Raw genomic sequence first — 27,966 nt, 5'->3', positions numbered from 1 at the left:
ATTTATCCTAGCAGTAAGAGCCTCCATTTTTTATTGTACCTCATTAAAAGCTTTTTTTAAAATTTCAACTTGGTTTGCTTTTAGTTCTTTTATTTCTCAAGAAAGGGATTTTTTAGTATTTTCCATGCCTTTTTCAAGCCCAGCTAGCACCTTGATCATCGTCATTCTGAACTCTAGTTCTGACATCTTACTAATGTCTGTATTGATTAGGTCCCTAGCTTTCAGTACTGCCTCTTTTTCTTTTCTTTTTTTTTTTTTGAGGTGAGTTTTTCTGCCTTGTCCTTTTATCCAGATAAGAATAGATGAATGAGAGAACAAAATACTAAAAGGGTAACAACAACCCCAGAAAAATATACCCTAGCCAAATCAGAAGAAACCCAATGCTGGGGGAGAAGAAAGGTGGGGGGAATATATACAATTAGACTGATGAATAGAACAGAGCCACACACTTGATTTTGGGTGTATTTTGACTTGTTAGAAGAAACTGCCTCCCAAAATTTTAAAGAAAGAAAAATATATATATATATATATATATATACAAAAATAAGGGTAAACACTATGAGGGGATGGAATATGACTGCAAAGATGAAAATTAAAGAAGAGTCTAAAAAGGGAATTGATCAGTTGGTTAAAAAAAAAAAAGGATGTGATCAGGCTGGAGACTAGAACAAAGCTATACACAGATTTAGGGTATATTTTGATCTGTTAGAAGAAACTATATCCCAAAATTTTAAAGAGGGAAAAACTTACGTGTGTACAAAAAAATAAGCTTAAAACAATGAAGGGATAGAATATGACTATAAGAATGAAAATTTAAAAAGATTTTTAAAAGGTATTGATAAGATAAAATAGTTATAAAAGGTTAAAATAGGAAAGAAGAAAAACTAAAAAATAGAACATGAAAGAAATAAAATTAAAAAAATTTAACTTTGGAAAGACTAAAGGATCGTGGAAACAAGACAGGAATCTCATGTGTGGCTTTCCCCTAGCTATGAAGTTCTGCAGTTGTCATTGATTGGTGAACTTGGTCTTGGCTGGATGTTCTTGCTGATCTTCTGAGGGAAGGGGCCTGTTGCCGTGATTCTCAAATTATTTTTGTCCAAGGTGGAAGTGCCCCTGCTTGGGTTCACACTCGGTAGCTTTTTGTCCCTGAGCACTTTCCGTAGAGCTCTGGAGGACGGGAATGAAAATGGCAGCCTCCTAATTTCCAGCCCAGAGGAGCTGAGAGCTAGGGACCTCATTCCTCAGTGCACCCTCAGAGAAAAGCAGTCAATCCCTCCCATCTCCCTGGTCTCCAGCCGCGCTCCAAGCTCACCCAACCTGTGACTGAGCGTTTCGCACAGCCCCATTTAGAGTCTCCAAACCCAGCAGATTCCTGCAGTGTGCTCCCTTGCCACTCCTCCCAGAGGAGGCAGGTGAGTCTCCCCAAATCTGCCACTTGTAGGGTCCTTTCTTGAGGAGTAGTGGCCCGATTGTGCCTTGGATCATGGTTTAAGGTAACCTTGAGCTGAGAGCCAGTCCTCAGCTCTGTCTCTGCCACGGGCTCCCACACTCCGATACCTGGGGGCTCTTCTGCTCTCAGACACCCCCAGTCTTTCTGTGACCCCGTGGGTCCTGAGACCACACTGTCCCCACGAGGGCTCCACCCCACTTAGCCTCTGGAGTGATGTCTCTCAGTGGAGCAAACTTCTTAAGATCCCAATTTTGTGCTCTGCTGCTCCACCACTTGTTGGGAGCCGACCCCTCCCACCTCCATCCTTCTTCCCATATGTTGCCTCGGATTCACTTCTCTGCTCGTCCTACCTTCCAGAAGGTGATTACTTTTCTGTTCCTAGAATTGCTGCTCTGCTCTTCGATTTCTTGATGTGTTTGTAGGTGTTCAGAATAGTTTGATAACTATCTAGCTGAATTCCTGGGACCCTAGGATATTTAAGTCTCCTGCTCTTCCCTTTTTTCTTTCAGTGCTTTGAATATATCATCTCCTTCTTTTCTGACCTACAAGGCTTCTGACAACCTCATGGGGGTTCCCTTGTATATGATGTTTGTGTGTTTGTCTTTGCTGGTTTTAAAATTCTCTTCGATTTAGAAAGTTTTATTATAATCTGTCTTGGAGAAAATCTTTTTGAGTTGAATCTCTTTGGGGACCTATGAGATTCATAAATTTGGCTGTCCAAGTTTCTTGCCATTTAGGAATTTGTCAACCAGTATTTCTTTAAATAATTTTTCTGCCCCTTTTCCTACCTTCTTTTTCTGGTACTCCAGTGAAGCATAGTTTATTGTTTCGATGGTGTTCTATGATTCACATAAACTCTTTTTAAATTTTTTATTTATTTGGGAGAGAGAAAGAGAGAGAGAATGAGAGCATGCGCATGAGTGGAGAGGGGGAGGGGTAGAGAGAGAAGCAGACTCCCCGCTGAGCAGGGAGCCTGACATAGGGCTTGAACCCAGGACCCTGGGATCATGACCTGGGCCGAAGGCAGACACTTAACCGACTGAGCTGCTCAGGTGCCCCTCTTTTCACTCTTTTTCATTCTTTTTTCTTTGTTCTCCCCTGACTTGATAATTTCAAATAATCTGTCTTTGACTTCACAGCTTCTTTCTTCTTCTTGACCAAGTCTGCCTTTGGTGTTCTCCATTGCATCTTTGTGTTCATTGCATTCCTCAGCTCCAGACTTTTTCTCTCTCTCTTTTTTTCTTTCTCTTTCTTTCTTTCTTTCTTTTTTTTTTTTTTTTTGATTTCTGTATCTCTGTTAAATGTCTCATTTTGCTTGTATACTGTTTTCTTGAATTCACTGACTTGTCTTTCTGTGTTTTCTTGTGGCTCACTGAACTTCCTTAAAACAACTAGTTGAATTGTTTATTGGGCAAATTGCAGATCTCCATTTCTTTAGGGTTGGTTACTGGAAAATTACTGCGTTCATTGGGTTGTGTCATGTTTCCTTGACTTTTCATGTTCCTTGAATCATGTCCTTGTGTTGCCATCTTCACATTTAAAGAAGGACTCCCTGTCTGCAGTCTCTACTGTCTCTGGGAGAGAAATCCTTTCTGCCCACCCTGCTAAGCATTCTAAGACTGTCTCAGACATTTTCTATGCATACATGTGTTCCATACTTCTTGTTCTCTCCTGGTGGTTGGGTGGGTGGGTGATGATTCTTAAGATTGTATTCTTTCTCCTGACCCTGCAAAGCCCAGCTGAGTGCTGTCAGCCTCCCATTTGCCTTCCCTAGGGCAATGCTGAATGCTGAAGTTTTTGTGCTTTTTCCCAATCCTGCAGATTTGGACTGGCTTTCTGCACATGCTCACTAGCTCTCTGCAAAGACTTGTACTCACTGACCATGGCAGTGTGAACAAGGAGCTGGCCACGTGGTGGTGGCAGTTGCGGCAAGGGAATGGGGGTGGCTGAGGGTAGGCTATGCAGAGCGTTGAGGGTGCCTGTGGGCCGGTTGGGGAGATGCACAGGTGAGGCATCCCCAGGGTTTGCTGGTGGGGCTTCTTGGTGGGGCCCACATAATGGGATCTGCAGCACTTCTGCTCTCCAAGCACCCTAGCTGCTGATCTCCTAGCTCCTCCTGATGCTTCAGCATGTACCATCTCAGTGTTAAGGATGAGGCAAGAAGGTATGGGGCCTCTTTGGCAGCTGGGGAGGCTAGACACACAATCACATGCCCCCAAGTTCCTTGTGAAGAAGTCACTGGCAAACAAGCTCTTCCTCAGTGCTGAGCTGTCCCACTGTTGGGGGAGGGTAGCGGGAGAGTGAACCTGTTCTTATCCTTTTCATTGTGTCCAGTCTTGGATTCTGCTCCAGCAGCGTGTTGGGACTTCTCTGTTGGACTCTTGGACAACCACAGAGCACTTTCATTTGTGGGTGATGCTCAGAATTGGTGTGTTTTCTTGGGTGAGGTAAGACAGAGGACAACTTGTGTTCCTCGATTTCACTGTCGCCTCTCCCTGCATTGCATGTTTAGCAACACAGAGTGCCACAAATATCCAAGCTTTTTGGAAGAAAATAAATCTAATTCCAATGGAATGGGTAACTCTGGATTTTGTGTGGTTTGGATTCAACATAGACTCAGGTTCAGAGCCTTTGTGCCTTGGAAATGATCTTGGAACTCTGCTGGAAAATGTTCACTTTCTCTTTTCTCTGGAATATTGATACACCTGTCACATTCAAGCAGGGCCCATGATTGATCTTAATGTGCAGGTGTTCCTAACCAAGGCTGGATGTTTGAATTTGCTTCATTCTATGCAGTCGGTTTTAATTTTGATTAATTGCCATCAGGAGTAATAACTCCTCAGGGCAGATCATTAGGAAGCTACAAAATCGAATATGTTTAGCTACAGGATATGTAAAACTCGTCACCTCCACTGAAATGATCCAAGATACCCTTTGAGTTGCACGCACAAGGAATACTTCGGTCATTCCAACTGGATTTCAGAAACAAATTGAAATTGAATTGGAAATGCCTTTTCATAAGTAAGTTAGCTTTCACATTTGCTTTTTTTCCCCTTTTCTCAGTAGAGTTTCCTAATTTTGACATGAAAATCACTAACCACAGCTGACAATCATGGATGGTAGGAACAAGACGTTTTTAGGTATATGCTAGGGAACATCTCTCAGGGCATATTTGCTATTATTAGTTGAGAGATCACAAGCAGGCAGAGAGGCAGGCAGAGAGAGAAGGGGAAGCAGGCTCCCCGCTGAGCAGAGAGCCTGATGCGGGGCTTGATCCCAGGGCCCTGGGATCACGACCCGAGCCAAAGGCAGAGGCTTTAACCTACTGAGCCACCCAGGTGCCCAAAAGTGCTGTGGGTTTTTAAGCAAGCACTAATAAGGCACAGTTTCTAGAAGCCAAACCGTTGACTCCCTGTGCACCCCCCACCCCCCCCGCCGGCGAGTGGAAGTGTTAGGGCTAGACTGGAGAAGGATTAAGCAGGTAAGGGTGAGCTCAGCTTTTTCTCTCTTTTCATAAAGATAAGCCTTCGGTGTATTTAGCGATAAGGCAGAGTTTTACAGTTCCAGTCTCACGAGAATAGGACCTCCACGCCAGTGTGCATCCGCACGCCCTTCTGCTCTGGTCCCAGAAGGGCAGGAAGGGACAGTGGGAACGAGAGAGGAGAGAGACACGTCTGTGTCACGGGCCAGCAGTCACAGGAAGTGGCTCCGGGTGGAGGGTGTCCGCTCATCTAGCCCAAGGTCTCTCCTGTTGTCAAAGGTTTAAACGTCAAACGTCAGGCATCGAGCTTGGGGTAGGGACCTGGCAGGAAAAAACTGGGGCAGGGAGAGTTGATTTACTCCAAGAAACTTGTAGTCTACTTCATTCCTGTCTGAGACCGATTTTAACCACATCCCAGGCAGGCCTAGGACTGAGAAAATGCTCTTGGGGTCCCCCGTGGTTGCTAGGATGGATCTTACTGTGTCCTGCGTATCGCATTCGGGGAATCCATCTCTAGGTAAGCCTCCAACCACTTCTAGCCTGTGTGTAGAGGGGGCTCGGGTCTTCAGAGGGCCAGAGTCTAACCCCAGCGCTCCTGGGGATGTGAATCTCCATGTCCGGAGGATGGACAAGGGTATGTGAGGTGGGTCATTGCCCAAGTTAGTGCCCTCACAGGTGGCTCTCGCCAGTGCTCAAGGTACCTACAACTCTGCCTCAGAAAATGGGGGTGGTGCTTCTCCTATCAGTCATTTTTATTGATCTTACGCTTATCCAGATCACTGACCGGATATCTTGGTTCCTCAATGCCAGTGTATTTGGATTATGATATCATGAACCAACACACACAGGAGCTTCCTGGAACTGAATTTGGGAAAATTTTCTGGTTTGTTTGTTTGTTTGTTTGTTTCTTTCTTTCTCTCTTTCTTTCTTTCTCTCTTTCTTTCTTTGTTTTTTAAAATAATATAGAAAACAGTGTCCTAAAATGCTAGCAAGTCATTTAAAAATATTTGGCTGGAAAGGTTAACTTTTTCTAATACTAGCTTGCCTTGCTTTATAACCTAGCTGTCTTCAACTACAAGCAATCATTTAAAGGGGGGTTACATCAAGCCAGTTTTCCACTGAGTTATAATCATGGAGACCCTAATTATCCAGGTTTCATCTCAAGTTGGGTTGTAATTCATTAAAATTCCTTTTGCCCCTTTTCAGTTGGATGCGTTTCAGCGTTCTAAATTCTCGTCTCTTCCTGTTTCAAAAATGTAGACAGTTAATAGAGTGTATTCATATCTCATTTGTTTGTTAATTTGTTTTTGCAATGATCTCTTTGTCCCTTCATTTCTCTGACCCGTGGCTGTACCTACCTTACCAGTTAAAATGCAAATTTTCTTAGAGGCTGGTCCCTACTGATCATAACCAAAGAATTTTGATCTTGCAAAATGATTTGCATTTGGATGAAGGATTCCCACTGCAAGTAGGAATTTGCACCTGGATGCAAATCCAGAGAGAGCGGGCTCTGCGGGGCTGTGCGGTGGACTTGGGGAGAGGGAGGTGGTGTCTTTGCAGTGACGGAAGGTATTGCATTCTGTGAAGGACACAACCCTGCGCTACAAAACAGGACTGGGAGCGAAGCCTTTGATTTTTGCCCTTCTGGAAGGTCTGCATCGGTGCGAAGCCGTGAGATGTTGGCAGGTCCACTGTGTATCATCGGGGCAGCTGAGTTGATGTGAGTTTGCCCTTTGGCTTTCAAAGATCTCTCGGGGCAGCCTGACTGGGAGAGGTTATCAGCTCCCCTGCCCTGCCTGGTGGGGGTCAGTGTTTAGCTGGTATAAAAGCTTTATGGGAATGTGTATCTTTCGTCACCACCGACCAGATCATTCTTGTAACTAGGCGTCCAAGGAAGTCTCGAAGGATTCCTCCTGGGGCTCGGCAGCCTTGGAGCAGCTCCCGGGAGGTTTATCTTTGCTTTTTCTAATGTTTGCTATCTGGAGAGGATTCCCCAGGGAGTAGTTTGGCTTGGGTGTGAGGCTGAGCCTTTCATTCCTTCTGGCCCAGAGAAAACGGGTTCTTTAGATTACAAACCCAATGGAATTCCATCAGGAAGAGTGGGCTCCCGGCAGGAAAGAGCAACAGTTGAGGATTATTGAAAAATGGAATACAGTGGTTTTTTTGTTCTTGCCTTTTTCTTTTCTTTCTTTTTTTTTTTTTTTAGAGAAGAAAGGACTATAATTTACACTAGAACTCTGCTCTGTGTTTGAAGATGTGCATTGGAGACTCTTGGGGGAAACCGTTGCTTGCCTCAAATCAAAAGGGAAAATGAGGTTAGAAATAACTTTTAAAACACATCCAGTGACCTTAGTATTATTTTATAGGTCTGAATAAAGGGTGAGAACATGATTTAGAGGGTCTGTGATGGCTCAGTAGTTTGCTAATAATCTCATGTAAAAATTAAATCAGATTGTGAATTATGTACTCTGGATTTTACTTAATTTAGTTTTACTGAATAGGGATTTTCAAGTGTAGTCATTCTTGTTAACATACAGCAATTATACTGGTTCAGGGGGCTGCACTATAAGATGATAAAAGATACAAAAAAAATTTTTTTTGAAGTAAGGTCTACACCCAACATCGGGCTCAACACCCCAACCTCGGGATCAGGAGTCGCACACTTTACTGTCTTAGCCAGGAGCCCCAAGAAGATAAAAAATATTTGAGTTGATTACGAATTTTATCTAATTATATTGGTCCATTAAACAACAACAACAACAACAACAACAGTGCCCCATAGGTTGGTTAAACTGCAGGAGCACAGCACCCAAGTTATTGCTGGAAATTCGAGAGCTAGCTTCCTCACGCCCTCTTCGTTCGTCCTGTGGAACATGGTGTACCGAAGATCTTATTCTGCAAGTTTTCGCAAGATTCTTTTAACAGCCCTCTTTCTAAATTCCTTCTGCAAGAGTCATTTACTCTTTCGAAGAGTGACTGTGTAATTTGGCCCTCGAACCCCTGGGAGTCCCTGAAGATTCGTTAAGGAGTCCAGAAATCTATATTTATACTGAGTATTGTCGAGGACAGAATGAAGAATGTATGGGTATAGATGTACTGTTATTTTTCATGTGTGAGTGGTTGTTGCGATGATTAATCAGTACAAAATACACTGCTTTCTTGACAGCTTTTGGTAATCTCAGTCAACAGAGACTAAAACAAAATGCCTAGTATTGGGTGAAAAATTGGCTCTCGTACTTGAAAAGTTTAGGAACTAGTAGAAAATAGGAGTGGAGAGTATCACCCATGTGGCAAGTTTCCGTTTCAGCTAAAGTTCCTTGTAGGCCTCCGAACTCCCCACGGTCAAAGGAGTTATTCAAGTCTCAGAATGATTCATGCTTATATAACACACTGGGAACAGAAGTGTGGAGCATTAGGATTTGTGGAGGAAAAAGAGGGGGGTACATTCAAATGATCTGCTAATATGGAGTCTTTTTTTTTTTTTTTAATGTTCTCGAATTACCACATTGTGGCTAAGTAGATGACAGCTGGCCGCAGAAGTCTATAAACTCATTTTAATCATGCTTTCAGCCAGCCAGGATCCCCTGAATCATAATCACGGAGAGGACTCCAGGAAACGCACGGAGCTCTGCCCTGCTTCCCAAGCCGAGCCCCACTTGTCCGGCCTCAGGATCAATGCTGGGTCACAAAAAAGGGGGTTGTGAGAACAAAGCCTAGCTCAACGGGGGTGGGGGGCAGATGTACCAGAAAGAACCACGCAAAGTTCTGGAGAGAGAAGTTCCTGCCTTTTTTTTTTTTTTTTTAAGATTTTATTTAATTATTTGACACAGTAAGAGGGATCACAAGTAGGCAGAGAGGCAGGCAGAGAGAGAGGGGGAAGCAGGCTCCCCGCTGAGCAGAGAGCCCAATGCGGGGCTCAATCCTAGGACCCTGAGATCATGACCTGAGCCAAAGGCAGAGGCTTAACGCACTGAGCCCCCCAGGCGCCCCGACTTCCTGCTTTGTGAAGGGTGGCATCTCTCACTAGCTGACCAAGCACACAGTAAGTCCCCTCCTGTCCCTCTGACAGAAACCAGCCCCACAGTCTAACATTCGAATGTAAGGGACAGAATGATGCGGGGCTCTTAATCTCGGGCCTGGGAGTTCGAGCCCCACGTTGGGTGTAAAGGTTACTTAAAGAAATAAAATCTTAAAAAAAGATAAATCAGTACAGGATCCAGGAAGAGGAGGCGCGTCCCTGTCAACCCGCAGGAACAGGTCCGCCTCCACTCCGGGCAGGCAAATACATCCATGCATGTTACACACGCCGCCGAAGCTTTTATTGTTGATCAATAATTACAGCTCTCTTTCATGTTTTCACACTCTAGGTCTAAGGAGGGAAGGGAACGGGGCCTGTTAACCTTCAGGTGCGACCCAGAGGCCCTTTATGGCCGGCCAGGTGCAAACCCCGTATCTAATCTCCCCGGTGTCTGCCGGGCAGCAGCTGCAGCGGTTGGAGGGAGTTCTCGGCTCTCAGATATCAGGGAAATGTCCGTGCCGGTATTGTCCCATTTCGGGGTGGCACAAGAAATCTGCAGGCTGTTTTCCACTTCGACGCATGACAGGTATGACTGCGGAAAAGCCATTTTTACTGAGATCCCAACCATGGGGGCGAGGGCAGCGTGACCCACTCCAAGTTCAAGGGGGAATTGGAGGCCCTTTATCCGTCTCCTTCCTGTAGGTACAGAAGCCGTCTTCAGCCTTGTGTCTTACTACCACCGGCTCTTTGTAACTCTGGACAGGACCCCAGGGTACTGCGAATCAAAGTGTGTTCACCTGAAAAACAGACACGGTCTTTAGTCTGGCATCAGTGCCTGAGGGTATTTTAAAAGTTAATGTCATTGGGGGTAAAGTAAAACGAGATCCTGAAGCCAGAGTGTAAGACAGAAGGAATGTTTGCACGACTTTCTCAAACAGGGTGTGCAACAGTCTACGGGATGGGCGCGGGCCCTACGACCTCCTGGGATCCTGAGCTGGGACAAGGCGTCTGAGCCCCAGGTCCCTTGTCTGTGCCACAAGGAGTTGATCACCGCACGACGCCCTTCGGTTTTACAGATCTACACGGAATGCATGCCCCGGGCCCGGCAGACAGCGCCTCAGCCATCTCGTCCCGGATTCCGGGCCAGCGCGGCGGCAGGACTCACCTGTGGACACGTGTTGCAAAGTAAGACATCAGCGTAAGAACTGTGTGTGTCCATAACGCGTCACGTTTGTACGCCTTAAATTAAGATGTCAGGCGTGTCTCAGTGAATTTGGAATCCGAGTGGAGGACGGTTTGTGAAGACTCGGGGTAGTGTTCTAGCTTCCGCTCCGTTCTGTGCGGGCTAACTTCCCTGGCCCCAGATATTTAGACGACAGCACGATGGCGTCCGGAGCAGGCAGGAATTGCGTTTGCTAAAAGGAACGGAGAGGCCGAAGGAAATAGGGGTTGTTCTCGTCACACGCAAGGGCTGCGGTGTGGCACAGAGAAGGGCCTGTGCGAAGGCCTCACGCCCCAGGCTCCTCCTCCTCCTCCATCCTTCTTGGGATCGGGCTCTCATTCTCACGCCTCCTTAATAAACATTCCTGGACACCCACCCCGTGGCCTCTGCTGTTCCTCATTGGCGACAAGTGTGTCACATGACCACCCTACCTGCCAGGGAGTCTGGGAGACGGCGTGCTGAAATTGAGCCCGTCGCTAGGGTTGAAGCCGACGGAGCATCTGCCCGCAGGGAAGAAGGCGGAAGGGGACACAGGGTATGCGGTGGCAGTGGCGGGGCCAGGACTCTGCTGAGGTTCACAGATCCTGCAGGCTGGAAAGGGCAGGAAATGTAGGGACTGATGGAGTCAGAACGCAGAAGGGTCTTAGGAGAGGGGAACAGTATAATGAACCTAACATGCGCACAGTTCAGGAGAGTTAAAGTCTTACCCCTGAGTCTAAAAAAATCAACAGTAAATAGACTGGGGGAAATGTTTCTTAACCCTGTAACAATATCTACTAATTTTCCTTTAGCACAAGAGTAATAATAGCAATCAAACTAATACGTTTCCGGAATGTTTACTATTAGTTATTGCCCATGTGATTCTCAGGGTAATTCTCGGAGGGAGATTTATTATTTTATTACTTCTTTTTTTTTGAAAATTGAGAATTATAAGTAACTTGACCAAAATCCTATAGCTAGTAAGTAGGTGGGCCAGGATTCGAACTTAATGCCAGAACACTTATAACCCTTATTTTCCTTTATATTATACTATTTCTCAAGGGAAACAGATTGATTGTCTCAAAAAGCCAATTCAATCTTTTTTTAAAAGATTTTATTTGGGGTTGCCTGGGTGGCTCAGTGGGTTAAGCCTCTGCCTTCAGCTCAGGTCATGATCCTGGGGTCCTGGGATCAAGCCCCACGTTAGGCTCCCTGATCAGTGGGGAGTCTGCTTCTCACTCTGACGAATAAATAAAATAAAATAAAATAAAAAGATTTTATTATTTTTATGTAATCTCTGCACCCAGCATCGGGCTCGAACTCACAACCCTGAGATCAAGACCCAAATGCTCCACCGACTGAGTCAGCCGGATGCCCCCAAAGCTAATTCAGACTTGGACTGCATTCAGAGCATCACAGTCGCTACGTCTGGGGAGAGAACAGTCTGCGATCAAAATGTATTTGCAGCACTGCTCTTCATTCTGCAAGCCGGGTTCAGACGACGGGAACCACGAACTCCTGTACTCACGCCACCTTCAACAGTCTCAGCAGGTAAGGAGGATTGCTCTCGGCCACACCTCCGCCTTGCTCTTGGCCCTGGAGCTCCACCAGGGGACTCTTCTGTCTCCTATACCCCCACCTTGTCACTTTCTACCAATTCTTTTTTCCTCAGCCAGTAAGTTTATTTAAGTTTCCATCCTAAATAAATAGCCCTCCAAAACCTCCTTGGTAGAAGTACATACCTTTTAAACTGTGACTTCTAATGAGTCTTTGATAACCACACTTCTTAAAAGAATATGTAACGGGGTGTCTGGGGGGCTCAGTGGGTTAAAGCCTCTGCCTTCAGCTCAGGTCATGATCTCAGGGTCCTGGGATCGAGCCCCGCATCGGGCTCTCTACTTGGCAGGGAGCCTGCTTCCTTCCTCTCTGCCTGCCAAATAAATAAATAAAATCTTCAAAAAATAACAACAAAGAATATGTAATATATGCGGTCTCTACCTCCTTGCTTTCCATTTATACCCTTTTCAATTTCCAACTACGTCGGACATCCCCAGCAATTTACAATCACAAGTCTGTCCCTTGTGGCCGGCCTCTTTATAAGGTAAAGGAGCTGACAGTTGGAGGCTTGGTGGAGGCGGTATTTTAAGGGCTGCTCATTTATCTGATATCTTGAAAACATTCCTAAACCTGTTAAAAAGTCTAGTTTTCACAAATGTGTTCTCCTACTAAATCAATAGGACTTTTAATTCACTCCGAAACAGTGAACCTAAACTCGGCAATGATTTCGTGGGCTCGCTGTTCACTTTCTCATTACAGAAGAAAGCAGACTCTTTCTGTTCTTTTATACTTGAATAATTTTAGTGCCTGTGACCGTATTTAAAGTGAATGGAAACTGACTGTTCCGTTTTTGATTATCAGTGGACTAAGTATCAGTGACATGAAGAATCTGGGAAGAGACCATTGACCGTCCGTTTGCCTCTGCCCCTGTACTCATCATTCCCCAGCTCCACATCCCCTGGGAATATGGAAGAGCCCTGAGTCACTTCGGCAACAGTTTGGAAGTAGACCCTTTCACAAAGGCTTGGAAAACCACAGGTTTCAACTGCAAGTATGATATAACTACATTTCTAAACACCACCACCTCGAGATTGTTAGGAGCGCCGGTGGTTGGGAAAGTTTCACCGCCGGCCAGTTTTGAGCTCTCAGGTCCCTTCTCTATCCAGTGGATTGGAGCAAACAATACCCTTCAAGGAAAAATTCTAAAATTTCCTAAAAGTAGAAGTAAAACAGTACAGTTGACCCTTGAACAACATGGAGGCCAACCCCCGGTGTGGTGAGAAAGTTGCATGTAACTTTTGACTCCCTGAAAATCTCACTACTAAATGGCCCACTGTTGACCAGAAGCCTTAATGATTACAGTCTGCTAACACACATTTTGTATGCTATGTGTGTTATATACTATATTCTTCCAATAAAGTAAGCTAGAGAAAAGAGGATGTTATTTAAAAAATAAGGAAAATAACTTTACCGTACGAGACAGTAAAAAATCCACATCTAAGTGAACCCACGGAGTTCAAACCCATCTTGTTCAAAGGTCAACTGTAATTAATCTCTTATTAAAATACAAGAAATGATTTTGCTTCCAGATTAGATCCTTGACTTTTTATCGTTTCTCATTCTGGACCATCTGCAAAGCATGATTAGCACAAGAAATTGCCAAGGGCGGGAATAGAGTGAGAGGCAGGGTCTGGGGGCAGGGGGCGGGGGTGGAGGGCGAGCACGGGCACACACGTAGATCATTCTAGATTAAATACTAAATCAGGAGAAACTGTACATGGAATTCTCATCTTTTCCCAGGCTGGCGATACACGGGGTAGGATGTCACCTTGTGATGCCCGGCCGCGGCGATAAGCTTTCGCCCCCTCCCGGTCAGCCCCGCGATCAGGACGGCGATCAGGACGGTAAGCAGCCAATACGCTTAACCATCCCTCTGCACACACATTCCGTTTTTCCACTTTTGGTACAGGCTTCAGCAAATTACATGAGATATCCAACACTATCGATTATTGGCTTTTAAAGCTGATCGTCAATGCAGTCCATTTTAGAAGGATACACAGTGGGGCAAGTTTCGTGTGTGTTTATTGACAGGGGGCTCTTTCTAGCTTCTGGACGGGCTTGCACAATGCACCCCATGGATCCCCAACTCCTCACTCCATTTCTTTCTAGTAACCAGTGTGGCTGCACTTCTCCCTCTGTCTCTTTCTCTTCTAACTTCAGGAATAGAAACAATAAAGATTAGGACAAAGAAAGTGCATGCATGTGGCATGGGGTAGGCAGGGGGAATCTTGGAGCCACAGGAGATAAAAGTCACTGGGCAAATCCCTTACCCCTTCGCTCCCAGTCTTACTCATGTTCAGCTGAGAATGGAAACGTTGTGAGGGGCGTGCACAAAGGCATAATGCACAGGAACATGCTTTCAGAGGTCTCAGGTGCTGTTTCAGACCCAAAGACAGATGGTATTCGTAAAATTTTTGAATAATTCTAGTACAGGTTTTCCTCGACTTACATCCTGATAAACCATCATAACTTGAAAGTATCCGAAGGTCAGCAATACTGGACATCATAGTTCAGGCTGGCCTGTCTGCTCCGAACACTTACATGACCCTGCAGCTGAGCAAAGCCATTTAACGCGAAGCCTATTTTATAACAAAGTGTTGAGTTTCCCATAAATTTACTTTATAGAACATACGGGCAAAAATCAAGCTTTATGCTGGGTTTCTAACCTACACGGAGGGCCAACACTTGAGTATATTTTACCAAACAACAGAACTCAAAAGAGTTAAAGAAAAAGAATGACCTTAAAGCCTTCCACAGGTACAAGAAATAGTTTAGGGGAACATTCTGTGAAGCCTGTTTTCATGGAGGGATCAGATAGCATGCAATTATTTTGTAATTGCCTTCGGTTCCTTGCTATATAATTATTCATTTGGTTATATGTGCTTTACAAATTAGCACCCCCCAAGGATCTAAAAAAAAAAAAAAATCACACAGAACATGGTGATTATCCCTAGAGTTACATCGTTTCTCAAAGGGTAACTGCCACTTCATTTGCTAGGGTCTGAATTCACATCATGACCTCATGGCAATCATGTACTTACAAAGTGACTTGCCTGGCTGACCGGGTCTTGAAAGGTTGTGTGCAGCTCTGGTCTGAGGCAGTGATTGGGAACAGGTGCCGATGCAAACTGGTGAGTGCGGAGGGTTCAGACGTGCTCCAGGCTGTGGAGGGCTCACGGTCAATAGTGGTGAGTGTGTGTGTGTGTGTGTGTGTGTGCGCGCGCGCGCGCGCGCAGATTCCCATGCACATGTAAGCACGACATCTGTGGGTTTCTCAGGTCTCCCAAAGGCCCACCAATTCACGGAGGAATGTTTTACCCAACCAGGAATCATTCCCACTCCCAAAGCCACACCGATTTGTTAGATTTATTAGAAGGTCAAAGGAAGAGAACTATAAATGTCGCACCTTCCTTTTAAAATCAAGATCAAAAGTAAAAACGTCTTTTATGAAATACGAGAAGTTAAAAACATTGCTTAGGAGGGAGAGTAGGAGAGAGACTACCTAAGGTCATGGGACATCACAGAGCTGTGAGTTTAGTATGAAACCCGCCCTGAATGTGTAGACATTATAAAATGATAGGATTCCAGGAAGGAGTGGATCAGGCCGCCGTGGAGCCCACACTGCCGTGTGCTGAAGCGGCTCCTCCAGGCTTTTGGAGAACCAATTGTTAAATACTCAGGAATCTTACAAATAGGTTGTTAAACTGTTGGAATCTTGAACTTGGCCGTGGTGGGGGTATTTACACCACAGAAATGGGCAAACTCTACAAGCCATTCTTTTCTTCCTTCGAGAGCCAACTTACTAGCATACCGCAGAGTTCAATCTTTAAAGGAACACTTGGCTGAAAAGCCCGTTTTGCTAATACTTCTTATGGGATGGGGTCTCCCTTGTCACCGACTCTTAGATTTTAACCCTTCCCTGAGTGACTGTAAGCTTAGTTTGTTTTTCCCCTCCTTTCTCTTAGGCTCTTCCAAGCCACTCAAAGACTGTTACAACTGAACACTCACCGCACGAATCCCGTGTTTGAATACTGGTGTTCAAGGGCACAGGATCCGAACTTGAACGCAGATTAGACACTGAGGGTTTGAATGCGCAGCCTCATATTTACCAAGAGTGTGATCTGAACAATACTGCTCTCTTCATGCCTCCCTTTTCTCATTTGTGGAAGGGACCTCACGGAGGTTGAATGGGAATTCCTTCCTTGGAGGGTGGTCGTGGGAATGATGTAAGTTATGGATGTAAAGCGTTTGGAACTCTGGCCACGGGAGGCCCTATGCATGTGATTATTACTGCATTCGTGGTTGGGAAGATTAGCCTGTGTGCCTGGCACACGCCGACACTCATTAAATAGAAACTGTGTCTGTTTTTCTTTCTTGCAGTTTTTATTATACATTGGTATTTGGGTTAAAACATCTTTACCTTCAGGGACTGGAAGCCTGATGTCTCCTGGGCCACAGCCTGGCTCTTTTGAGGGCTCCTGTTGTCCCAGCTGATTCCACTTTCTGCGAGTGCACCTTCAGCTCTGAAAAGGAGCGAGCCCAAAGTAAGGGGGGGCACCACGTGGAGCCTGCGGGGGAGTCAGGGCAAGGAGAGCCAGGTGACCTGTCCTTCCTTTAAACTGCTAGAACTTACTGCCTGTAATGTTTAGTCTGTAAGGATGGGGTGACATCGTTCTGTCGTCCCTTGGGATTCGGTGTGAACCTAGGATACCATGGCGATAACACTGTCCCCCGCTGCCCTTCCGTGGTTGGGCTGGGATGAGCAGAAGTAGGGTGCGTGCTGCCCCACCTTTCCCAAGCTGCTTCTCTATCCTCTCACTGTCACGGCAGTCCTGTGTTCAGTAGCATTCTGGCTGCAGAGAAGCCCAAAAGATGGGACCGAACCTGGGGGACCTATTCCAGGGGCGTGCCAAAGCCACTGAACAGGGGAGGGGGCATCTCCCTGGCTTGTAGCCCTCCAGATGCAGCCAACTTGACATTCCAAGCCCTTGCTCCTGTGGACTAAGTCCCCTAGAGCCTGCAGGCAAAGCCTCTTCCCCTGAAGCTCCAGCTCCTCGAAGGAGGGATTCTGAGCTCTGAAACATACAGCACACTCGGCAGGTGTGCGGATTGGCCGCTAGACACCACAAGTGAAGACATATTCACATAGGGAGCTCCATGGCTACACGGGCCAGAGGCCCCAGGATTGCACATTCTGCATAGAACTGGCAACTTTGTCTTTGCCTGAATACCTCAAATCCAGTGTATACTTCTACTCTGTCTACTCTAAGATCTCTAAAACCATGCTGAAGTCATGCCCCTCAGTAATTTCTCTGTTGAACTGAGGTTATAGAAGGTATGCAGAAATAATACTGGCCTTTCCAATCTGTTACCCGCAGAAGTCAGGAAACAGAGGCTAATCCTACACTCTCCAGAATCCCAAGTTCTTTGTATAGGCTTTTTTTGGGAGGGGGCTGTTTGTGCTATGATCTCCTGAAAAATATCCTTACCTGGGTACCTGGGTGGCTCAGATGGTTAAGCATCTGCCTTCGGCTCAGGTCATGATCTTGGGGTCCTGGGATCGAGCCCTGCAGCAGGCTCCCTGCTCCTTGGGAAGCCTGGTTCTCCCTCTGCCTCTCTCTCTCTTATGAATAAATAAATAAATAAAATGAATAAATAAAATAAATAAAATCTTTTAATATCCTTACCTATCTCAGTGCAAATAACCTCAGTCTGCTATGATGACCAACTGAACCAGGAAAGGAGAAGGAAGAAGAGGAGGAACATAATCACAGCTAACAGCCATTGGTCGCTTAGCACGTGTGAGCACAGCATCACGAATGTACACAACTGGTATGCATGGTATTTTTATCTTTGTTCGACAGAGGAAGCTGAATCCCAGACAGGGGAATGAACCTGCCCAAGGTCACACATATAACCAGTGGCCTAGGATTAAAGACCCTCTTACATGAATGGGAGAAGATATTTGCAAATATAGCAGATAAAGGGCTAGTAGCCAAAATCCATAAAGAACTGATCAACCTCAACACCCAAAGAACAAATAATCCAATCAAGAAATGGGCAGAAGACATGAATAGACATTTCTACAAAGAAGACATCCAGATGGCCAAGAGACACATGAAAAAGTGCTCCACATCACTCAGCATCAGGGAAATACAAATCAAAACCACCATGAGATACCACCTCACACCAGTCAGAATGGCTAAAATTAACAAGTCAGGAAATGACAGATGCTGGCGAGGATGCAGAGAAAGGGGAACCCTCCTACACTGTTGGTGGGAATGCAAGTTGGTACGGCCACTCTTGAAAACAGCATGGAGGTTCCTCAAAAAGTTGAAAATAGAGCTGCCCTATGACCCAGCAATCGAACTACTGGGTATTTACCCTAAAGATACAAGTGTAGTGATCCAAAGGGGCACGTGCACCCGAATGTTTATAGCAGTAATGTCCACAATAGCCAAACTATGGGAAAAACCCAGATGTCCATCAACAGATGAATGGGTAAAGAAGATGTGGTATATATATATGCAACGGAATACTATGCAGCCATCCAAACCCCCAAATCCTGCCATTTCCAAGGACGTGGATAGAACTAGAGGATATTATGCTGAGTGAAATAAGTCAATCAGAGAAAGACAATTATCATATGATCTCTGATATGAGGAATTTGAGAAATAAAACAGAGGATTATAGGGGATGGGAGGGAACAATGAAACAAGATGAAACCAGAGAGGGAGACAAACCGTAAGAGACTCAATCTCAGGAAACAAGCTCAGGGTTGCTGGAGGGGAGGGGGTGTGGGAGGGATGGGGTGGCTGAGTGATGGACACTGGAGAGGGTATGTGCTATGGGGAGGAAAAAAAAAAAGACCCTTTGACCTGCGAGCTTTATGATGAATGAACCATTATGTTTGACATTCCTAAGCACTCTGGATTCTGGGGTTGAAATGAAAGAACGTGTGATTAGAAGCTGGCATAATTAAAGATATCACACCACGTCCATCAGCTCTCTGGAGGGAAAGCCACCACTCTGATTTTAGCATTTGCCCATTTCTGTGGTGTAAATATTCCCACTGTGCTTGACTGCAAGCTGCCCGTGGTTTGGTAGAGTGACCGAGTATGTGCAAGGAGTGGGTTTTGGTGCGGGTGTAGGATTTCCCGGGCTCTACTGCCCTTTTACTCACATGCTGCTGTAAGCAGAACTCAGCCTTTCTGTGCTTCAGTTGTCTCCCTCATCTGTAAAACAAAAGATGAAAGAATAAATTGCATCCACAGCCTTAGGAAGGATCCATATGATGCGAGGTGACGGTCTGGGAAGTCTAGGGTGTTCTTTTAAATGTGAAAATGGGAAATCTGCTAGTCATTAAAAAGGTCACTTTCGAGAAGAAACATGCTTTCAATTTTAATGAAGTTCAATAAATACAGTCATCTAGTCTCCTTCCCACCCTTTTATCTTGTCTAGGCCTCACAAGCAGGGAGAGCAGCAGAGGGAGAGGGAGAAGAAGGCTGCACACTGAGCAGGGAGCCCTGTGCGGGACTCAATCCCAGGACCCTGGGACCATGATCTGAGCTGAAGGCAGACACCTAACCAACTGAACCCCTAGGCTCTTCTTGAACTTATTTTCTTATTGGATAAGAGTTGGAACAGAGACCATCACAATCACTTGGCAATTTCACCTTGGAAGTATTTGGATTTTCCAAGGCAAGAGTTCTTAAGCTAGAATATTTAATACAATTAGTTTCCTCAATAATCCTGTTTATTATACTGTGTATGCATATCACTGAGAAGCGATCCACAAACTTCTAAAGACTGCCAGAGACTGTGTCCCCACTCCAACCCCCAAAGGTGCACGTGTCAAAATGAAGATTTCCAGAGAGCTTAGGAACAGATTTTTTTTTTTCCCCTTATCTAACAAAGGCCTGGACAGCCACCACCTCACTGGCCTCATTCTGCAAAATGCAAAGGAAAAGGAAATGTGTGCCTTCTATTTCTGAATACCTAAAATTAAGAGAAATGTATGTCATTAACATATGGGGGTTTGACTGACTTTCATAAAGCAGATCACCCATTTTTCTACACACTCGCACACCCCCTTCTCCATCCTTTGCTACAGAGGTTTCAAGTCTGTACTTAATGGTTGTGAATTAGCATTTTTTTTAAGTCATTGGGAAGCATGCTATTTCAGGATAGTCTGCAATGAAAGGAAAGCTTGCTCTCTGCCTATGGGAAACCTGGGCATCTCTGGGCACGCTTTCTAAAAATACCAATGCTAGAGCCATTTTTTCTTGGTGGCTAAGCACCTGAGAGAAATCAGAAGCAAAGACGGGATGTCCTAGAGGGAGGGAGAGTGTCTCTGGCCTGCCCCAGTGACCCACGCTGATCACCCTCATTCATGGTACAAGCTGGCTGGCTTTAGCAAGTTCCAGACTGAGTCTTACCTACACCCAGGGTGGGGGAGGGGGCATGCAGTCAGCACCACAGGCACAGATCTGCCATATGATGAAGAAGAAGGCCTCCTTGGCCCTCCGAAATGAATTAGTGCTCAAAATGCTCCAGCAGATAGCCATACCTTTTCTGGAAGCTTTATTTGCCTCAAAAAGTGTAAGGAATGATGCTAAAACTTATTGGTTATTTGTGTCATTTGGGTGCTCATTTCCTGGTAACAGATTTTGAAAGAAGATGGCAGGGGGAACTTAAGAGACTTGGACTCTCTAATGAGAGCACGAGAGAATAGGAAAGACAGACCTCTGTTGGGTTCCCTGCAGGCAGCAGCCTTCCCCATGCGCCTCTGGCTCCCTCCTACCCGCCCACTGCCTCCAAATAGAATCAGTCCTTCATTTACATACTCCTAGTCATCCTAATCTTAATATTCAGAGTATTCCTAATACAGTAATTCGATGATGGCATGGATGATTTATGTCCTCTAGTTTGGACCTCTTAGTTTTGACTAGGATTCATGTCAAGACAACCTGAAAAGCAGCAAATAGAAAACTAAAATTTGTAGGACATAAATAGGAAAAAAAACACAAAAGCTCCGATGAATTCTTACGAAGTGCCTGGCATAGGCCAGGGGAGCAATCCTCTGTTGGCCCCTCACACCGGATGTCTGTGTCATTCGGGCTCCAAATCAGGAGCACCTGTCCTCAGAGAGGCTGGCCCTGGATTGTCCTGTAAGGCTCCTGGCACATCCTGAGTGCTCTGTCAGTGCTGGCGAGATGAGGTTATCTTCAGAGGACGTCTCCTCGGAGCAAGGTGTATGCAAATACTAGTATTGTTATGCTTCCAGCACAAATTCATAATTGACTTTCTGTTAAACATTGCAGCAAGTTAAATTAATTCAGTATGATTACAGTCATTAAACAAATGCCTGGTAATGACTGCTTTCTTATTTCGACATTCCTCAAACCACTAGGGTAATACCATATAAGGCTTTTGCTCCATTGTCAGATTAATTGGGATGCGCAACCTGCGCTCCGTCACGGAGCGTGCGCACTGCTTTCCAGCGGCCGCACCACGATTTAAAGCTATTGCTGGACTCCTTTACCCCCGGGGTTTCCCTGTTGCTCCTGCCATCGCGTTAGGGTACCATTTACTAGTCCGTTACAGCCTACAAGTGGCTTGAGGCAATTTTTACCTGGTTTTTTTTTTTTTTTTTTTTTTAAATGTGCTTTTAAAATCAGAACACTGGCAGGAATTCCCCCCATGTTTCTTCTTCGGACGCTGAAGCTAATGAAAACGACAGGTGGCAGAGATGACTGCAGCCTGTGTTCGCGTCGCAATGGTCACTCCAAGAATGACCTGCCGCCTTTAGCAAGCAGGGCAGAAATAGTTAAGTCCTGCAGGCTGCGAGTTAAAGCACACACACACGCACACGCACATGCACACAAACTGTGCCCCAGAGAAAAGCAAGGAACGGGGAGCCGTCCCTGCCAGGTGTGGGGGATCGCTGCCAGGTACGGAGCGAGGCAGGCTGCCCTCCTGCAGCAGCGAGGCTGCAGACGTCTTCAAGGTCACCTGCCCGGTGCCACCCTGGAAACCGGCCTGATGCTGCGGAGGCCACGGCCCGGGAGCGCCCTGCGATCAGCTGACGGCTTCGTCACCGCCGCCGCCTGCTGCACCATCACGGTCACGGCTGCCAGAGCCCGGGCTCCTGCCACTTGCCAGCCGCAGTGCAGCAAAGCCGGGGCGGACAGCTGGGCGCACAGCGGCAGAGTTTGAGAGTGACCTCCTCCTGCCGCCACTCAGCATCCCTTACGTGAGGAGTATTTACCTTGGGTTAGCCAGGAGCAGAGACGCGGTCTGAGTGCGCACGTTGGCCGCGGAGTTCGCCGCAGAGCAGGTAGTGCTGGAGCCTCGCAGCTGCACTGCCTCAGGCGGGGCGCGGCGGGTCACCCCTGCCACCTGTGCCCCCCGCCTGCGGGCGCCTCATGCCACGCGGCTCGCCCTGCAGGAATAGAGGCTAGGACCGAGGAGACGAGGCTGCCCGTGGCTGGTGCGGCTGCCGCAGGCGACACCAGCAAACTGAAGCCATGGGACTCTCCCGCTCCCAGTTCAGGCTGGTCACAGGGGCTGGCGCGGGTCCCCGCTCCTCAGTTAGAACACGGTGTAAAGGAGAAACCAGACTCACTGACCTAATTCAATGCCAGTCCTCTCTGGATGCGGGGACAGCTGCCGACTAGCAGGGACACGACCAGCCATCAGTGGACGATTGCTCAGTGCATCCCAGAGAGAGAATGACAGTCTGACTCCGGTCATCTGATGGCTTCTTCTTATTTTCCTACATAATCGTGCTGCTAGGTGTGCAGCTGTCTGCAGTGAGCCTGCCTTCGGTGCAGTCTTCCTCTGCTCTGGCTGGAAATCAGGGTGCCAGGCAAGCCTGCTTTCGCACTGGTTCCTCTCTGCGTGATGCTACGTAACTGGGATGGGTCACACTGACAACAAAGAAAGAAGCAGGAAGCCTCACTTTATCTTCTCTTGCGATGTTAGCGGAACGTAACTCTCCTTCGCAGGGATGCGCTCCTGCATGTGCCCCTGTGCGCGCGCGCGCCCTGTAATTTATCTACTCCGGGAGCCTAACAGATAGCATCACGGATGTGGTTTTTAATGATTTGGGGTGGGCGGGGGTGGGAGAAAGGCAGCCTGTGGAGGCAGCAGCGCGTTTAGGTTTTTGCCAGTTTGAGATACTTCGGTTTGTGAAGCCGAGCCCTAAGGGACAACGCTCGGTAACGGAGAAAGAGATCGTAGATAAAGAAATAAAAGTGACAAGCGTAATGGAGGCTCTGGGAGACGACTGTCAGAGACCAGCTCGGGGATGGCAATTTCGCCAGGCTGAGGTTGAATAATTCATAGATCGAAATTACCCTGCTTTCACCTTTCCATTTAAACCGGCATGATCTGAATCTCTAATAAATTTTCCAAGATAAAGTAAAATGCCAGTTTGAGTCTGAAGAGCTTTTAAAACCAGATGCTGCCTCCCTGAATCTTGCGGTATCTTTCCCAATTATCCTGCGAGAACCGCACTTCATCACAAAGCACCATTACCAGGGAAAAGGACGGTGATTGCAGTAGTGACAATAGAATGCCACCAAACGATCTCTCGTTTCCCTAATTTGCTAAGACTGACTGTGTGGTTTTAGTGCCCATTGTCCATCACCGTGCCTGGCACAGGCGGATCTGTCTCGCTCCGGAACAAAAGTGAGGCGGTGTGTGAAATAAATACCTGAACTCTGAAAGCCTAGCAGAGCTCATTCTCCTAGGCTGCAGTGCCTCCTTCGTTTGGTGGGTGTTTTTGCACTTTTTGCATTTTTTTTTTTTTTGTTTGTTTTTGTTTTCCAATGCTTACAACCCCAAATGCCTGTTTGGGAGAAATGGTGAGCCTGTCGTGGATTTGGGGTTGATGCCTTGATATAGGAGAGCACGGGCTTGTTCATTTATGTCCCCTTTATTTTCATGTTTACAAGCATGTGTTTACTAGAAGGGAGGAAAGATTCTGTTCTGGGAGAGTAGTTTAAAAAATGCAGTCAAGACAAAGCCTGTGTCTTTGTTTCTCCTTTGAAACCCCTTTTCAGGTTAGAGATTCCTTCCGGACATTCTAATCCTGGTATGATTCAAAAGGAGCTCAGGAGACACCTGCAGTAATAACTGTGCAGCTTTTATTAAAAGCTTGTATTTCTGATGGAGTGATTAAAGGCAGCTTTGCTGGGACTTCGGTTGTGGGCATGTCTGCCAGCTCTCTAGTGCAGTCGAAACTGAAGACTTTTTCGGACAGCCTGCGTGGTCCCTTTCAGGGTAACTCTGCCTCCTCCCATCCCCCGCCAAAAAGTGGCTCACGAAGCCTCGCTGGAGAACGGACCCTGTGCCTTCATTTAGTTCCCAGTAGCATGAAGACAGTGTGCGGGTTCCTGCTAGTCAACTGACTCAAGTGTGATTTTCTAAGGCAGGGTTTCCGAGGGATGCCAGTTCTTGGGGAGGAAGGTAGGTCTGAAACATACCTGTCTAATATTGTGAATGTTTTGCTTGAGACCCTCAGCTCTGATGTGCTTAATCCATTATTGCGGCTTTTGCCCTTCCATACACCTCCAAATACCTTTGTCAGAAGGAGGTAAGTCATATTTCTAATCATTAGGATAACTGATTGTGTTCTTGTCTAGTTTCGGTGGGTGTATGTTTTTTATGCTGTATTGTTTCCACTTATTGTGACTCTCACCACCCTCAGCATAACTAACAACTTTTCTCTCTCTCTCTCTGTGTGTGTGTGTGTTTAAAGATTTCATTTATTTGACAGAGAGAGAGAGAGAGACAGTGAGAGAGGAAACACAAGCCAGGGGCGGGGAGTGGGAGAAGGAGAAGCAGGCTTCCTGCCAAGCAGAGAGCCCAATACGGGGCTCGATCCCAGGACCCTGGGATCATGTCTGAGCCAAAAGCAGAGGCTTAACGACTGAGCCACCCAGGCGCCCCTCTGTGGTTTTTTTTTTTCCTAAATATAAATGCAAAGATAGTATTTTAAGAAGTGATTTAAATATAATGTCTGTTCCCTTTATCTAAATACATTCAAGGTTCTAATGCTATTTAAAGGAAGGGGGTAACAGTCTTACTTACTAAATAATTTTTTTAAAAAATAGTAAGCAATTCACTGATGCTAATTATGTTACCATACTGTTTTCTTTAGATAGCTCACATTTCTGGTACTGAACCCATTATTCTTATCTTTTAAGAAAGAGGCTTGGCTGCTAGTGACAAAGGGCTTTTCACAAACCTATATTGTCTATGGGCCAGTGTTTCTTTTATTAACACATGGTCTTAACACTCTGCAAATGATTTTTCATTTCTGGTATTTTAAAGCTCTTCAACAGTCATAGTTTGAGCAGGACTTGAATGCGCTAGCTTATGTGTCTGATATTTAAGTGATATAAGTATACTAAAATTACCTTAGAATAACTGGAAATCAGACTTTAGTTACCTTTTTGGGGATTCAGAAACTAAATCTATTCACTTGATAAAGAGAGCCACTTTGAAGGTTGTAGTTTTAGGATGCAAATATTTATACTTTATATTCTTGGAAAATGAGGGTTTTTTTTTTTGTTTGTTTTTTTTTTTTTTTTTTAGGATGCAGGTGCATGTGTTAACACTATCTTGTTTAGTGCTTGATGATACTGAAATGTTATTGTTTTGCCACAAGAAACAGGTAGAGTCAAAGAGAGCTGCTCACTGACTAATAACCTTCAATCCCAGTCTTTCCCTGAAATTACATTTTCTTTCAAACGTTACTGAAATAATTGAATGTAAATATACAGAATGTACAAAAAATAAGTTCATTCGATAACTTTTAATCTCCTATTGCCAACTTATTCACTACTTATGGATGTATCTTACTTAGAATGCTCTAGCTAAGCATAACACAGGCAAACGGCTACTACAAGAATAACTACAATTGCAGGTAACTTGAAAAATAAACTGTGGAGGTATATTATTAGGGGTTAATTTGGGTGAATCTCAGGCAATCACGGCTTAACATTATTTTGTAGTGTTCTAGCTTTTGATTTTTGTTGTTGTTGTTGTTTGGTTGCTTGTTTTCTGGTGGGCATGAGAAAGACGCTACAAAGTTAGCCCCTCCCTCCGTACTCCCTCGCCCAATCACTGCAGAGAATCAAACGCAGTTACGGAGGGGTGATTTAAAATTTAAACACCCACAAGCACTCCTGGAATCTGCCAAAATGCCTCATGCTTGGAGACAGAATGTGTATCATAGATACAGAAAACAGACCGATGGTTCCTGGAAGGGAAGGGGGCATGGGGGCCTGGGTAAAATGGGCGCAGGCAGTCCGGGACATGCTGACAGGACGGGAATTAGGTTTCTAGTGGTGATCACTTTGTAGTTCACACAGATGCCGGATTACAGTGTTGTACACCTGCAACTTACATGATGTTATGTACCAATTTTGCCTTAATTAAAAAATCCCAACTATATCCCACTAATAAAAAAATGTATAAATTTTATCACTTAGTAACGGGTCTTTTCTGGACACTACAGCATTTTAGATTTCAACTCATTTTTATTGTCTGGCTTCGAGATAAATGAAACCAAAAAACTCTTCAGGGACCATATATATTAATCTCTACTTCGTATTTGTAGTGAATAGATGCATTTCACGTATAATCAAATAGAATATTCCTAGTTGATATGGGATTTCTCTAATTAATAAGTTCCGAGAACAATGACATACTGTATTTCCCCCGAAGTTTTGAGTGTGTAGTAATGAAATGTGCTTTTACCAAGTACCAGTATGCTATACACTAGGACTGCCCAAGAGAAGAACGCATGTGGGACAAAAGAGATAGGTATACCTAGGTACTCAGTGAGGCTTTCTTTTAAATGACACCATCAAGGGTGCCTGAGTGGCTCAGTGGGTTAAGCCTCTGCCTTCAGCTCAGGTCATGATCTCAGGGTCCTGGGATCAAGCCCTGCATTGGGCTCTCTGCTTGGCCCTGATTCTCAGCCTACTTGTGATCTCTCTGTCAAATAAATAAATAAAGTCTTAAAAAAAAAAATGACACCATCAAAAACACAGTTGAAAATCTTCTGTGTACTATCTTTTTAGAGAGCCTATTCTCTCTAGAAAGAGAATCTCTCTAACATTTTATTATGAAAATCTGTAAGCATCCAGAAAAGCTGGGGAAAGTCCCAAGTTCAATTCCCACTTTGCATTTGTCAAGGTAAGAGAGCAGGATCTATTTTATTTCATGACACATTGGCTTGATGGATCTCCGTTTCACTGCCCTGAATTTCACATTTAATATTTAATACTGAATAGGTGACTTAGAAATTAAGAAACCAATTTGCATTGGAAGGAGAATCACTGTTTCATAAAATAAAACCTGGTGTGAGTATGACCACTTTCTCACTTGGTTTTCCAGCAAGCAAGAGCCTTAGGGAGCAAGGTCAGGGACTGTGCCTGGGACCCAGCAGGGAGTCAGACACAGTAAATGGCAGACGATGTCAGTCCAGCGAGACAAAAACGGAGGAGCTAACAGTCTAGTCTGCAGCCACAAAGTGAGGATTTGAGCTCTGGTTTTGTGGCTTATGATCCTGTGATCCCTGAGGAGTTTCAAACCTCTCTGTGTTTCTCAGTCTCCTCCCACACGACGTAGGGATAACAGTGCCCTCCCTCCTCATAGGGTAGGAATGAGGATTACCTTAGTTAACATCTGCAGAAACCCGTAGAAGAGCAGCGGGCGGGTGCAGGTGCTGGAGACGTATTTGCTGAGGGGCGCCTGGGCGGCTCAGCTGGTTGAGCGCCTGACTCCTGACCTCAGCTCAGGTCTTGACCGCAGGGTTGTGAGTTCAAGCCACACGCTGGGCTCCACAGTGGATGTGGAACCTATGGAAATGAAAAGAACAGAAGTATTTGTTGATTAACAGTAAAAATGAAAGATGAAGTAATAAAGTCTGAAGAGATGGTTGGCTTGTTTCCGATCATACGGTGACTTTAAGACCCACCATTGAACACAGGCATTCGGACATCAGGCCTGTTTCTGAAAGTTGTGCCTTGCCCAAGAGAGGATGTTGGCCAAAGTAAAAAAAAAAAAAAAAAAAAAAAAGATTTGTGTCACTTACACTTCTAAAGGAGAGATTTAACAACTTAAAAAAAAAATACTACAGTACAGTCACGCTGGTAAAAATTTATTTTTTGTCCTAC

At 45.4% G+C, this 27,966-nt stretch overlaps 1 protein-coding gene and 2 long non-coding RNA genes across 4 annotated transcripts; 1 reads left to right on the top strand and 2 right to left on the bottom strand.

The window, feature by feature from the left end:
- The first annotated feature begins 4,788 nt into the window (after nucleotides 1-4,788).
- On the top strand, nucleotides 4,789-16,138 carry LOC106006672. 2 transcript variants are annotated; one of them, XM_045085087.1, is made up of 8 exons: nucleotides 4,789-6,654; nucleotides 7,141-7,249; nucleotides 9,302-9,538; nucleotides 10,029-10,137; nucleotides 11,461-11,704; nucleotides 12,572-12,761; nucleotides 13,511-13,614; nucleotides 15,736-16,138. In XM_045085087.1, exons 2-6 carry the CDS (start codon nucleotides 7,245-7,247, stop codon nucleotides 12,577-12,579), a joined length of 603 nt encoding a protein of 200 aa, XP_044941022.1. In that variant the 5' UTR covers nucleotides 4,789-6,654; nucleotides 7,141-7,244; the 3' UTR covers nucleotides 12,580-12,761; nucleotides 13,511-13,614; nucleotides 15,736-16,138. The 2 variants fall into 2 exon arrangements, with proteins under 2 accessions (XP_044941022.1, XP_012916277.2); XM_013060823.2 differs by lacking the exons at nucleotides 4,789-6,654; nucleotides 7,141-7,249 and having other exon boundaries at nucleotides 9,285-9,538.
- Nucleotides 9,533-17,322, bottom strand: LOC106006673. The gene is made up of 6 exons (XR_001180937.2): nucleotides 17,260-17,322; nucleotides 16,191-16,293; nucleotides 14,812-14,932; nucleotides 10,606-10,765; nucleotides 10,118-10,367; nucleotides 9,533-9,749 (listed from the first exon to the last, which is right to left on the bottom strand). It is a non-coding gene; the product is annotated as an uncharacterized LOC106006673 (long non-coding RNA).
- A 26-nt stretch (nucleotides 17,323-17,348) lies between these two features.
- Nucleotides 17,349-22,268, bottom strand: LOC123393364. The gene is made up of 3 exons (XR_006608127.1): nucleotides 22,041-22,268; nucleotides 18,954-19,005; nucleotides 17,349-17,393 (listed from the first exon to the last, which is right to left on the bottom strand). It is a non-coding gene; the product is annotated as an uncharacterized LOC123393364 (long non-coding RNA).
- Nucleotides 22,269-27,966: the final 5,698 nt, after the last annotated feature.

This window comes from Mustela putorius, unplaced genomic scaffold, assembly GCF_011764305.1.
Source record: "Mustela putorius furo isolate JIRA1106 unplaced genomic scaffold, ASM1176430v1.1 tig00000831_pilon_pilon_pilon, whole genome shotgun sequence".
Classification (NCBI taxonomy): domain Eukaryota; kingdom Metazoa; phylum Chordata; class Mammalia; order Carnivora; family Mustelidae; genus Mustela; species Mustela putorius.
This window is presented reverse-complemented; position numbering and strand designations above follow the sequence as displayed.

What these genes read in the sequence shown, in the direction of transcription:
- LOC106006672 (XM_013060823.2), top strand. Translation starts at nt 9,285, where the DNA reads ATGTTTTCACACTCTAGGTCTAAGGAGGGAAGGGAACGGGGCCTGTTA. An exon ending in TCCACTTCGACGCATGACAG is followed by an intron (nt 9,539 to 10,028) that starts GTATGACTGCGG and finishes TCGGTTTTACAG; the next exon opens with ATCTACACGGAATGCATGCC. An exon ending in CTGTGGACACGTGTTGCAAA is followed by an intron (nt 10,138 to 11,460) that starts GTAAGACATCAG and finishes CTCTGCACCCAG; the next exon opens with CATCGGGCTCGAACTCACAA.